This window comes from Geotrypetes seraphini, chromosome 8 (assembly GCF_902459505.1).
Source record: "Geotrypetes seraphini chromosome 8, aGeoSer1.1, whole genome shotgun sequence".
Taxonomy (NCBI): Eukaryota; Metazoa; Chordata; class Amphibia; order Gymnophiona; family Dermophiidae; genus Geotrypetes; species Geotrypetes seraphini.
Window position 1 is genome coordinate 162,328,004 of NC_047091.1, and position 13,998 is coordinate 162,342,001.

The 13,998-nt window shown below is 49.2% G+C and overlaps 1 protein-coding gene across 4 annotated transcripts in view; it reads right to left on the bottom strand.

Annotated features, from left to right (window-relative positions):
* The window catches only part of HECTD4 (HECT domain E3 ubiquitin protein ligase 4), a 492,696-nt gene that overhangs the window by 375,719 nt on the left and 102,979 nt on the right, over positions 1-13,998 (bottom strand). For all 4 annotated transcript variants that reach the window (XM_033956861.1, XM_033956860.1, XM_033956862.1 and 1 more), the window contains one exon: positions 3,800-4,032. In XM_033956861.1, coding sequence (XP_033812752.1) covers positions 3,800-4,032 — 233 coding nt within the window. The remainder of the gene's footprint in view (positions 1-3,799; positions 4,033-13,998) is intronic.

Consider the following 13,998-nt stretch of genomic DNA (forward strand, 5'->3'; position numbering starts at 1 on the left):
GGCAAGACCGAAGGGTAGTACCTTGTACTGGTAATAACAACGATTGATCATGAAGCGTAGGTACTGTCTGGAGGCCAGATTGATCGGTATGTGAGTGTATGCTTCTTTGAGATCGAGGGAACATAGCCAGTCGCCTTGATTGAGAAGAGGGTAAAGAGTGGCCAAAGAGAGCATTCTGAATTTCTCTTTGACCAAGCATTTGTTGAGATCGCGAAGATCTAGAATGGGTCTGAGATCTCCTGTTTTTTTGGGGACTAGAAAATAACGGGAGTAGAATCCCTGCCCCTTTTGATCTAGAGGAACTTCCTCTATGGCATTCAGAAGGAGGAGGGATTGAACCTCCTGAAGAAGGAGTGAAACCTGAGAAGTGTTCAAAGCAGACTCTCTTGGCGGACTTTGGGAAGGAAGAGTCTGAAAGTTGAGAGAGTAGCCGTGGCGGATGATGTTGAGGACCCACTGATCCGAGGTGATGGTTTCCCAACGGCTTATGAAAAGAGTAAGGCGTCCTCCTATGGGCTGCGGAAGGTGGGCAGCAGGATGGAGACTGGCTATGTCCTGGAGAACCAAGTCAAAAGGGTTGAGTGGATTTTTGTGAAGGGGGAGGCTTCACCTGTTGTTGCTGCTGTGCTGGTCTAGCAGCTTGCCTCTGTTGTTGCCTCTGACGCCTGGGTTGTTGCGGGGCTTGTGGTAAAGGACGAGCCACAAATCTACGCTGATAGGCCGACTGCTGGCGAAAAGGCCTGGTAGGTGGGTCTTCTTTTTCGTTTTAAGGAGAGTGTCCCACCGAGAGTGTCCCACCGAGTCTCATGAGCTGAGAGCTTTTGGATAGTGGAGTCCATAGATTCTCCAAACAGCTCATCCCCTAAGCAAGGTGCATTGGCCAGGCGACCTTGGTGATTGACATCGAGTTCTGAAACTCTAAGCCAGGCCAGTCGCCGCATGGCCACTGACATAGCCGTGGCCCTAGAGGTCAGCTCAAAGGTATCATAGATTGATCTGATCATGAACTTACGAAGTTGTAAGAGCGATGAAGAAGTTTGGCGAAAGGCAGATTTTTTACGGTCAGGAAGGTATTTCTCAAAAGTTGACAAAGTTTGAATGAGATGCTTAAGGTAGAATGAAAAATGGAAAGCATAGTTCCCAGATCTATTAGCTAGCATCGCATTCTGATACAACCTTTTGCCAAACTTATCCATGGCCTTACCTTCTCTGCCAAGAGGGACAGAGGCGTACACACTAGCCCCCGTGGATTTCTTTAAAGTAGATTCCACTAGTAAAGACTCATGGGGGAGTTGCGGTTTGTCAAAGCCAGGAATAGGTATGACCTTATATAAGGAGTCCAGTTTGCGGGGAGCTCCTGGAATGGTCAGAGGTGTCTCCAGATTTTTATAGAAAGTCTCTCGCAAAATATCCTGGAGAGGTAATTTTAAGAATTCCCTTGGAGGCTGATCGAAGTCCAGTGCATCGAGAAATGCCTTGGATTTTTTGGATTCAGCCTCCAAGGGAATAGAGAGAGAGTCGCACATCTCTTTAAGAAAAGAGGTGAAAGAAGTTGCATCAGGTTTGGAGGACGGATCTAAACCAGAAGGATCCTCGTCCCCTGACGAACACTCTCCCTCAGAGAGGAAAGGCTCCTCTGAATCACCCCACAGATCAGGGTCCCTCACTTGAAAGCTACGGTCCCGTGACTCCGGTGTGGAGGGTTCAAGGTGTCGAGTTTTGTGAGTCGACTTACCAGACCTCTGAGAAACGGTACCGGGAGATGTTATGGGGTGTGCCGGTGCCGAAGTTTGCACCGCCTGGTGCAAAGACCTCGGTTCCGGCGCTAAAATTGGCATGGACAACGAGGAAGCTGTATGTACCGGTACCGACAAAGTGGATACTGATAAAAGAGGCTGCTCCACTGTCGGTACCGGTAGCTCAGGCCGGACCGGGACTGGAAGGCTCGGTGTCAGATGAGCAGGCAGGAGCTGCTGCAATTGCTCTTTGAGCTGTACTTGCAGGACGGCGGCAATTTGCTCGCCCAGCGAAGGCACCGGTACCGCTTTTTTCTTCTGCGGTACCTTTGGTGCCGCTCTACACTCCGAAGAGGAACCCGAGGTCGAAGGGCTAACCTCAATCGGAGCGGAGCGCTTCCGCGGGCGCCTCGAGGTCGGCAGGATTGGGCTCGCTGCCACTGAGACCGGAGGACGCTCCAGCGGGGAAGGCTTCTTAGCCGGCTTACCTGAGGGATGCGACGCCGGCGCGGTATCGCGCGGTGTCGAAGAGGTAGGTGCCGACTGCGTCGGGGCTGAAGTCGGGGTCGGTGCCGCCGAATCCGACATCTCGGTACCAAACAACAACCGCTGTTGAATCTGGCGGTTTTTTAGAGTTCTCTTTTTCAGAGTGGCACAGCGGGTGCAGGTGGACGCTCGATGGTTAGGACCGAGGCACTGTAGGCACCAGTTGTGCGGGTCGGTAAGAGAAATGGGCCTCGAGCACCGCTGGCACTTCTTAAAACCGGGTTGGGGGGGCATGAACGTAAAAACGGCTTCTGCAAAATCGAAGACCGAGGCCTCGATGGTGGCAGCAGGCCCCGCCGGGGCAAACCCGAAAAAATGAGAAAAAAAGAAAGGAAAATTCTTTCCCTCTTTTTTTTTAAAAGAAATAAGAAGAAAAGGAATAAAATGCCTAAAAGGTTTACGCGAGCGGGAAGGCGTTTGAGAAAAAATTTCAACAGCCGTTGAAAGTGCGTCTTCTTAGCTCCGCGGAAACTAAGAAACTGGGGACCGCGCGCCTCTGTCGGGCGGGAAGGCACTCGCGCGTGCGCGGTGCGGCCTGCTAGAACTTTCCAAGTTCTTAGAGTGCAATCACTCTAAAATTGTCCGTACCGGGGCTCCGTCGGTGCCGTCACCCATCAGTCAAGAATATGCTGCCTGCTTTTCCTGGGATAATTTGGCGTTATAAAACAGCTTTAAAACGCCAATAAAAATTCACTCAAAATAGAGATTTTAGAGGGGGGAAATCAAGGCTTTATCTGTAGAAACTGTCAATCACAGTTTCAGACACCCCCTCCCCCGATTTACCCCAAAGGCTGTCACAGCCTATATTAACAAACCATGTGCAGGGGAAAAGATGCTGCAGTCTGCCTCACTTTCTTGAGAGACAAGCTAGATCTGGAGGGATTTTCTGTCTAAATCCACTAGTCAGCTGTCACATTGAGATCTCTCGGACAGCCAGTCAGACCTCAGCTGGACCACCCCATGCCGTAGCAACCACCCAAAAGAGAAAGAAGGACAAAACCACAGCTGGCACTGTGAGTGCCCCGAAGGACACTATTGATACCTAGCAGCCTGTGCTAAAGCTCCTGACCAAGTCAAGGAAGCAAGCAAATGCCGGAGAGCCTGGAACCCTGACCTTCACAAATATTCAGCAGGCTGGCTGAACAGGTCCCCAAAGGATACACCTACCAGCTGCAGACAGAGTCTGCTCCTTTCCAAGCGGGTACAGCTAGTCCTGCAGTAACATAAAAAACATGAACAACTGAAAAATACCGCAAAAATAAAGAAATAAAGGGAACAGATCAGAACACCACCTTCATGCTCGTCTGCAGATGGAAGAACCAAGAGGTCAGCAGAGACCGGGGAGAGAGGGGGGGAAAGCTGAAAAGTTGTGATTAACATCTTCTACAGAGTATTCGCGAGCGGGCATGGCCCTACGGATCAGCTTACCATTCCTAATGCACTGGAAACTGGATTTAGAGTTATTAAAGATGTGCTATAAAAGTTCATCTAAAAATTTTTTTGAGAGAGATCTGTACCTGAAAAACAACAAGGATACAGCGGATAATACATGTATCTCCATTGACCATGGCTTTCTCCATAATGTCACAAATACTGCTGAGGTGATGTGGTTCAATAGAATGCTGTTTTCCCAAAAAATTAGTTATAGGTGGACTGTTACTGGCAGCAAGAAGATTGAGTTGGTGGATGCACATGGCACCAACATGGTGCAATAACTGGTTTATAACCTCAATTGTGGTTATAGCTTCTCCTACATAATAAAACAGAAATGGTTTAAAAGTGAAAACTCTGACACAATAAAGACAAATAGAATATGATGGCACATAATAATATCTGCTCATTCCCCTTTCCTGCTGTAACATCAAACTTGCACCGGACATCCTTTAGCCTTACGTCCCTCCCAATTCTTTCTGCTTATTCCATGCTTTCTTGAATTCCATTACATCAATTAGAAAATGTCTATCTGTTCTGTATTGCTCTTTCAGCTTCCTACTATGATCCCAAGATCTAGAACTTTCCCACTAAGAAAACATTTGGTTTCCTATGTTATTTATACTTCAGGGGTATTTGTCTTCATCATAAATTGACACTCTTAGTTTCAACTCAATATTGTGGTATAAATGATTTCCAAACCTTGCTGCATATGCCAGTAAACCATCAACTAGACTATAATAAATCAATGTATGCTAGATTACATCAGGCCTCCTTACGGTGACTTTAATCGATTCAAAATACTGCTATAAAGCTATTTTATAACAGAAGAAAATATGATCACATAAAACCTTAGAACATAATAGCAGCCATACTTGGTCAGACCAATGGCCCATCTACTACTACTAATCATTTCTATAGTGCTAATAGACATACGCAACGCTGTAAATCAAAACATAGAAGAGACAGTCCCTACTCAAAAGAGCTTACAATCTAGTCAAGACAGACAAGAAGGTACATCAATACACAGTGCTCACGTGGTGAAATTATAGAGGAAATGATAAGACATATATTGGTGCTAGAAGATGAGTTGGAATTTGGAACTGAAAGCATCTTCAAAGAAGTGGGCTTTTGACTCTGGATTTGAATTCTATCAGAGATGAAGCTTGACATACTACTCTTATGCTGCAATCACCTCTCAATCACTCAAAAATTGTCGCTTTTTCAAACTCTTTAAGGTTTGGAAACAGAAAATAGCCCAGTATCCTGTTTCCAGAGTGGCCAATCCAGGTCATAAGTATCTGGCAAAACCCATTCCATGCTACCGATCCCAGGGCAAGCAGTGGCTTCCCCCAGCATTGGCTCCTTATTTCATGAACGATCACATTTAAAATTCATCTTGACTCTCCATTGTCTATCAACACATGTTCCCTATTACTTGGCTTCACTTTTAATTCCTTATTACAATGGTATCACTTTTAATTACTTATTTACCATCCAAAACAGCTTGGACTGAACCACAGAAACTTGCATCCACACTCACACATGTGAAAGACCAGTTACCTCTGCCTAGAATGTATGAAATTCCATACGGGTACAGCCAATTGTACATTGGCAAAACCAAACATACTATTGAGGAAAGACTACAAGAACACAAAAGACACCACAAGCTATGCAACATGGAAAACTCAGCTGTAGCCCTTCATGCCAAGGTCATACGATTAGATACACAAAAACTTTGATTCTTCTCAGCTACAAATGGTCTTCTTTCTCCAAAGAGGTAATAGAAGTAGCAAGATACCACAATAACTTCAATGAAGATAAAGGGCTCATACTAAACAAAGCATGGCAACTGCATAAAAAGAACTAGGGCCAAGGACAAACACTCTTTCTCCCCCTCAAAGTTTTAGAATTTGATCTTAGAAAATCCTCCTCTCCACCCCCTAACCCAAGTCAGAACTGTTCCAATCAATTTCCAGCCTCTTTCCCGCCAGAATATAAAGCTGTGAGCAATGGACGGATAACACCTGTTACAAGTAAGCAACTTTGCTTTCTCCGGAGACAGGCAGGGGATATGCAGCCCCTCTTGACTGGTGAGTCCTAAGCTGAAGAAACATATGGGAGGTGGAAACAGTCTATAATGCGAAGGGGTTATGCAAAACTGATTGTCCAAAGCGAACATCTTGAGCTAACCCTTGGTCTAAGCAGTAAAAGTATGTACAGACGACCAAGTAGCTGCTCTGCAAATGTCCTGGATCGGAATGGACCTCAAGTTTGCAATAGAAGTTGCTTCAGCACGCAGTCTATGGGCCACACTGGAATCGGGAGGCTGTAGATGAGCTCTTGTGTAGCAAAAATGTATGCAACGTGAGATCCAAGCTGAAAGTGCTCTCTTAGTTGCAGGTTGACCACAGGTAGGTGGATTGTAAGACACAAATAAATGAGAGGATTTCCTGAGATGAGAAGTAGCTTTGAGATAAAAAAAAGCAGTACTCTTCTATAATCCAAGGAATGAAGTTTTTCTTCCGCCTCAGAGGCATGTGGAGATGGAAAAAATGAAGGCAAAGTGATGGTTTGGTTGAGATGGAAATCCAAAACCACCTTAGGTAAGAACTTTGGATGAGTGCGTAGCTGTACCTTGTTAGGAAAAAATTGCAAGTACGGATAACAAGTGACTAAAGCCTGAAACTCACTTACTCTTCTGGCTGACGTGAGTGCTACCAGGAAGACTGTCCTCAAGGAAAACTGAGAGAGGCAGAAATCAGTGGTTCGAAGAGCTCTGACATCAATTGATCTAGCACTATATTGAGGTCCCAAGATGGAGTAGGGGTTCTTAATGGAGGTCTAAGATTGTTGAGACCTCGCAGGAACCGTGCCATGAGTGGGTATTGTGAGATTGGTTTACTGTTGACCAATGAATGGCATGCTGAAAGTGCTGAGAAATGAAGTCTGACAGAATTCGTCTTGAGCCCTGAATCGGACAAATGCAGGAGATATGTAAAGACATGGTCCAGTGGGCAATGGAGCCGTTGTAAGACATGATCCTGAGCCCATACTGAAAAAATGTTTCCATTTTGCTGCATATGATTTCTGCATAGCATGTCGTCGTGCTGCAAGAAGCACTGTTTTCACAAATTGGGAAAACAGGAGATCAGTTAGGAGTGAGCTCTCAATTTCCATGCCAGAGGCTGGGATGTAGCAGCTGGCCGTTGTGTTGAGACAGAAGAGATGGATGGTCACCCAAGGGTATTGGGGGTGCATCCAGTAGATTCAGAAGCAATGAAAACCAGACTTGTCTGGGCCACCTGGGTGCAATGAGAATGAGATGTGCTGAAACCTTCTGAAGCACTCTGGAGTTGAGAGGGAACAGTGGGAACGCATAGAACAAAATGTGGTCCATTGTAATTGAAAAGGCATCCCTGGCTCGAGCTCGTGGCGCTGGCCGCAGAGAGCAAAAGAAGGTGCACTGTGCATTGATTGGAGAAGCGAAGAGATCCACTTGAGGAGACTCCCACTGATGGAAAATGGATGTTACTACTGCAGGATTGAGGGCCCATTCGTGTGGGTCAAGTTTCCTGTTGAGGGAGTCTGCCAGGATATTCTGATCCTCTGGAATGTAGAGTGCACGAAGATCTATGCTGAGAATCAGGGCATAGGACTAAAGGCAATATGTTTCTCTGCCTAATTTGAGGATCCAGAACCAACCTGTTTGTTTATATAGAACATGGTCACTTGATTGTCGGTCTGAATAAGAATGTTTTTGTGACCTATCCATGGGGCTGACGAGAGGCCGAACGGTAGAACCTTGTATTGGAAATGGTAATTAAGAAATTTGAACCTGAGAAATTTCCAATGGGAACATGCGTGTAAGCATCCTTTAGATCTAGGGCAGCTAACCAATCATGCTGATGAAGTAGAGGCAGAATCACTGAAAGGGAAAGCATTCTGAACTTTTCCCTTTTGAGGCAGACATTGAGAGGTCTTAGGTTGAGTATTGGACGAAGCCCCTGTGTCTTCTTGGGGATAAGAAAAAACTTTGAGTAAAACCCCCAATTGAGTTGAATGGGTGGTACTTCTTCTATGGCACTGTTTTGGAAAAGATGTGAGATATCTGCTGCCAATTGAAACACATGTTGAGAAGGAACTGTGGCTGGAGGTGGAGCTCTGGAAGGCAGGATACGGGATTGGAAATTTAGGCGATATCCCTGAAGCATAATATTGAGGACCTGTTTGTCTGTTGTGATCTGCTGCCAAATTGAGTAAAATTGTGTTAGCTGCCCCCCTACTGGCAGATGGTCAAAAAATAGGAGCAGGCTTGAGTGTCAAAGAGTTGAAAGACGGCCTGCTGCTTACCGCCCCGAGGAAGTTGTCTATGTGCATACTGAGATGTCTGCACATGTTGAAAAGGAGCTCTGGCATAAGGTGTACCGTATTTTCACGTAGATAACACGCACCTGTGTAAAACGCGCACACGGGTATAGCGCGCGAAAAACACAACTCTATGTACAGAAATTTTTATATACCGCGCACACCCGTATACCGCGCATGCTGCCCGACTCTCCTTTCGCCCGCCCCGACTCTCCTCTGGCCACCCCGACTCTCCTCTCCCCCTTGAAGTCCTGTCCCCACCCTGAAAGCCTGATGCCCACCCCCCCCGACGTCCGATTCCCCCCCCCCCCCCCGCAGGACCGCTCGCACCCCCACCGCGAAGGACCGCTCGCACGCACCCGCACACCGAAGGACCGCTCGCACGCACTCCCACCCGCACCCCCATCCTGAAGGACCACTCGCACCCCCACAGGCTCTCGACCCCCCCCATCATGTAGAAGCTCCTACCGGTGTCCTGCTGCTTCCTCTTGTCGGTCCCGACTCCCCGACACGATCGGGGCAAGAGGGAGCTCAAGCCCTCTTGCCCCAGCCAACCGCGGCACCCCCGACACGATTGGGGTAAGAGGGAGCTCAAGCCCTCTTGCCCCCCCGACTCCCCGACACGATCGGGGCAAGAGGGAGCTCAAGCCCTCTTGCCCCAGCCAACCGCGGCACACCCGACACGATCAGGGCAAGAGGGAGCTCAAGCCCTCTTGCCCCAGCCAACCGCGGCACCCCCGACACGATCGGGGCAAGAGGGAGCTCAAGCCCTCTTGCCCCCCCCGACTCCCCGACACGATCGGGGCAAAAGGGAGCCCAAGCCTTCTTGCCCTGCCGACTCCCCAACTCCCCGACAATATCGGGCAAGGAGGGAGCCCAAGTCCTCCTGGCCCTGGCGACCCCCCCCCGCTAGTTGTTCGGGCCAGGAGGGAGCCCAAACCCTCCTGGCCACGCGACCCCCTACCTCCACCCCGCACTACATTACGGGCAGGAGGGATCCCAGGCCCTCCTGCCCTCGACGCAACCCCCCCTCCCAACGACCGCCCCCCCCAAGAACCTCCGACCGCCCCCCCAGCCGACCCCCACGACACCCCCACCCCCCTTCCCCGTACCTTTGTATAGTTGGCCGGACAGACGGGAGCCAAACCCGCCTGTCCAGCAGGCAGCCAACGACAGAATGAGGCTGGATTGGCCCATCCGTCCCAAAGCTCCGCCTACTGGTGGGGCCTAAGGCGCCTGGGCCAATCAGAATAGGCCCGGGAGCCTTAGGTCCCTCCTGGGGGCGGGGCCTTGGGCACATGGTCGGGTTGGGGGGGGCCGTCGGAGGTTCTTGGGGGGGCGGTCGTTGGGGGAGGGGGGTTTGCGTCGGGGGCAGGAGGGCCTGGGATCCCTCCTGCCCATAATGTAGTGCGGGGTGGGAGTAGGGGGTCGCCGTGGCCAGGAGGGTTTGGGCTCCCTCCTGGCCCGAACAACTAGCGGGGGTGGGGGTGGTCGCCAGGGCCAGGAGGACTTGGGCTCCCTCCTGGCCCGATATTGTCGGTGAGTTGGGGAGTCGGCGGGGCAAGAGGGCTTGGGCTCCCTTTTATCCCGATCGTGTCGGGGAGTCAAGAGGGCTTGAGCTCCCTCTTGCCCCGATCGTGTCGGGGGTGCCGCGGTTGGCTGGGGCAAGAGGGCTTGAGCTCCCTCTTGCCCCGATAGTGTCGGGTGTCGGGACCGCCAATAGGAAGCAGCAGGACACCGGTAGGAGCTTCTACATGATGGGGGGGGGGTCGGGAGGCTGTGGGGGTGCGGGTGGGAGTGCATGCGAGCGGTCCTTCGGGGTGGGGGTGCGAGCGGTCCTGCGGGGGGTGAATCGGACGTCGGGGGGGGGGAACTATGTAAAAAAAATTTTGTACAACGCGCTCACACGTATAACGTGCGAGGGTATGCGCGGTACGTAAAAACCACGTATAACGCATGCGTTATATGCGAGAAAATACGGTAAATCATCTCCTTGTATAATATTGCTGGAAGAATTGTTGTGGTTGATACATTCTTTTGTAGGAATAATTAGAAGAAGGACGATGAAATTGGATAGCTTCATCCGAGTGAGTACCCGAAAGTTCTCGGCTGGCTGAGGAATCCTCCTTCAGTTGAAAAATGGTGTCTTTCACCTTTGTGCCAAAAAGGCTGTCTCCTAGGCAAGGAGCATACACCAGCCTGCCATAAAGATTCTCCCTAAGATTTGAAGCCTTCAGCCATGCAGTGCGTCTGGCAGCTATGGCCACAGCTGCTGTCCTGGTGATCATGTCACCATAGGCGTCGTAGTTAGTTTTAATTAGATGGTAAGTGGATTCCTGATGCGCCACCTGTAAATTGGGAGTGGATTCAGGTGAAGTTGATTCCAGCTGTTGTAAGATTGAGTGCTGAAAATGTAAAATCTGAAGCTAATGGGCCATAATTCTGGTGGAGAGCATAGCACCTTGCATCCTATAAAATCCAAGATATGACAATCCTTACCAGAAAGAGCATTAGTTATGGATCTGGAAACCTTACCCTTTTTAAAGGCTGACTCTGAAACCATGGAATGGTGAGGAAGCTGAAGGGAATCATGACCAGGCACCTTCTGCACCTTATATTTAATTTCAAGGCGCTTGGAAGCCGTGGATACTGACCATGGTTTTTGCCAATTATTAAGCTGAAGTTCCTGTAGGATTTGATGCACGGGCAAGGCAACAAGATCTTTCACTGGAGCTTTACACTATTGAAGGATGGTTTGGAAATCCTTACTTCCTGAGGGAGTTGTATCTGGAGTAAGACTGAGAAGAGAAGATACATTTTGTAGAAACTTTGGGTAAGAGTGCTCCTCTGTGACGGCTGGCTGGGGCACAGGTTGGTCAGGTTCTTTTAAGTCCTCAGACACAGACTCTTGCTGGTCTGGCCATTCCCTAGGAAATGACGGACCTTGGGTTGGAGAGGAACAAATGGAAGTTCCAGGACTCCAATCCATAAGAGGGGGTATGTCTACCTCAGCTGGTGGGGGTATAAGATTCACACAGCCAGGACAATGTTGAGGCTCTAAAACATGAATAGGAGGTGCAGGGACTGTTTGTTGGGAAAACCCCGCACTCTCCTGCACAAATCTCTGAAAAATGGGGGAAAAAACAGACATTAGAAACATAGGCACATAGAAAAAAGCAGCAGAAAAGGGTTATAGCCCATCAAGTCTGCCCATTCCAAGTATCCCCTCCCCTGAATTTACTCCCTTAAAGATCCCACGTGAATATCCCATTTTCTCTTAAAATCCGTCACGCTGCTGGCCTTTATGTTAAATCAGTAAGCAAACGGAGTAGGAACAACAAGCCACAGTGGTTTTCTACGGAGATCTCGGACATCATCAAAGAGAAGAAAAAAGCATTCATCTCTTACAAACAATCAGGGACACAGGACTCTAGAGTAAAATATCTGGCCAAGTCAAGGGCCGTCAAAGCAGCAGTTAGGGAGGCCAAATTCCGCATGGAGGAGTCTCTAGCAAAGAACATCCAAAAAGGAAATAAATCTTTCTTCAGGTATATCAGTGACAGAAATAAGAACTCGGGAGGGATAGTACGTCTCAGAAAACCAGACGGAGACTATGTAGAAACGGACTCGGAAAAAGCCCAACTGTTAAATAAATACTTCTGCTCAGTCTTCACCCGCGAGGCGCCGGGAATCGGCCCTCAGCCACAGACAAGGGTTAAATAAGTTGACCCGTTTAGTAATTTCAAGTTTACACCCAGCAGCGTCTATTGCGAGCTGTCAAAAATCAAGGTCAACAAGGCAATGGGGCCTGACAACCTACACCCTAGGGTGCTCAGGGAGTTGGGTGATGTCCTAGTGCAGGGGTCTGCAACCTTTAAGACATAAAGAGCCACTTGGACCCGTTTTCGAAAAGAAAAAAAAAACTTGGAGTCGCAAAACCATTATAAAACAAATCTAACACTGCATATATTGTTTCTTATCTTAATGCTATATACAGGATCACTAAATTGAAAATAAAATCATTTTTCCTACCTTTGCTATTTGGTGATTTCATGAGTCTCTGGTTGCACTTTCTTCTTCTGACTGTGCATCCAATCTTTCTTCCTTTCTTCCAGCCTCCTGTATGTTTCCTCTCCTCCAGACCTCATTCTCTCCCCCAACTTTTTCTTTGTCTCCCTGTTCCCCCTTCTTTCTGTCTCCGTGCCGTCCCCCAAGCCACTCGGTTTGCTGCCACCGCAATCGGGGAACAGCCCCCAAGCCACCACCGTCCCAAGCTTTCCCTGCAGAAGTGTTGCGCTGACCAGCATTCCGCTCCCTGACGTCAATTCTGACGTAGAAGAGGAAGTTCCGGGCCAACAAGGCATTTCTCCTCATTCCATCCAGCCTGAGCCCCATCTCTCCTTGATCCAGCATTTCCCTTCTGTGTCTGTCAGAATTACCATTCCACCTATTTTCCAGCATCACCCTTCTTTGTGTCCATCTCACCTATATCCCTATCTCACCACTTTTTCAGAATCTTCATTTGTCTCTGTCCTTGTCTTTACCCCATGTTCACCATTTGCCCTTTCAATGTCTTTATCTCCCCCCCCCCCCACTTTTTCAGCATTACTTCTATGTCTCTATTTCACCTCCTCTTCATGTCCCCTCTGTATCTCTATCCTTATTCAGTAGGTCCTGCTTACTCTTTCTCTTCTTTGTGTCACTATCTCCATTTTCAGCTTTCCCCCCTTTTCCTTTGTTACTGCACCCTGTAGCCAGAATCTTTCCACCCTCCCTCCACTCCGGCCCAGCCCAGTATGAAATATTTCATTTTGTTTCCTCCCCTCTCTCTTTCTCTCTCTCTTCTCCTCCCTCACCCACGAGTCCTGCATCTGGCCCTCTCCCTTCTACCTGCACCTGGCAACACCCCCCTGCTCCGCGGCTCTCTTCAGCAACTCGTCAGCAGCAGTGATCAAGACAAGCTGCCGACATCGAGGCCTTCCCTCTACGAGTCCCGCCTTTGTGGAAAAAGGAAGTTGAAACAAGCGGGACTTGCAGAGGGTAGGCCCCGACGTCAGAAGCTGCTGCTGAGTTGCCGAAGAGAGCCGCGGAGCAGGGGATGTGGCCGGAAGCAGGTAGAAGGGAGAGGGAGATAGGAAGGCTGTAGATCTCCGGAGCATGACACCGACCCCGGCCAGGATGATTTCTTTTTCAGGCGTCGCGGCGGGAAATAGCCATGCTGAGCAGTGAGCTCAGCACTACACAGATGAAAGCCTTGCTTGCTGATTGGTCCGGCGGCACGGCGGGGCGGGGCCGCCGGACCAATCAGCAAGCAAGGCTTTCAGTGTGTATGTGCTGAGCTCACTGCTCAGCATGGCTATTTCCCGCCGCGACGCCGGACTTGTAACTGCATGCCTGCGTGACACACTACCGGAGCCGCAGCAAAGGTGGAAAAGAGCCGCATGCGGCTCTGGAGCCGCAGGTTGCCGACCCCCGTCCTAGTGGAACTGCTATCCGCGCTCTTCAATCTCTCCCTTAGTACAGGTAACGTCCCGATGGACTGGAAGACAGCTAACGTCATCCCACTCCACAAGAAAGGCTCCAAGATGGAGATGGCAAATTACAGACCAGTGAGTCTCACATCGATAGTGAGCAAACTAATGGAAACCCTAATCAAACACCAATTGGATAGAATCATGGACGAGGAGAAACTAAGGGATCCCCGCCAACATGGATTTACTAAGGGGAGATCCTGCCAATCCAACCTGATCAGCTTCTTTGACTGGGTGACGAGGAAGCTGGATGCTGGTGAGTCCCTGGACATTGTCTACCTAGATTTCAGCAAAGCATTTGATAGCGTACCACACCGCAGGTTGCTAAGCAAGATGAGTTCTTTAGGTTTGGGCGACACATTGACAAATTGGGTTGGGAACTGGCT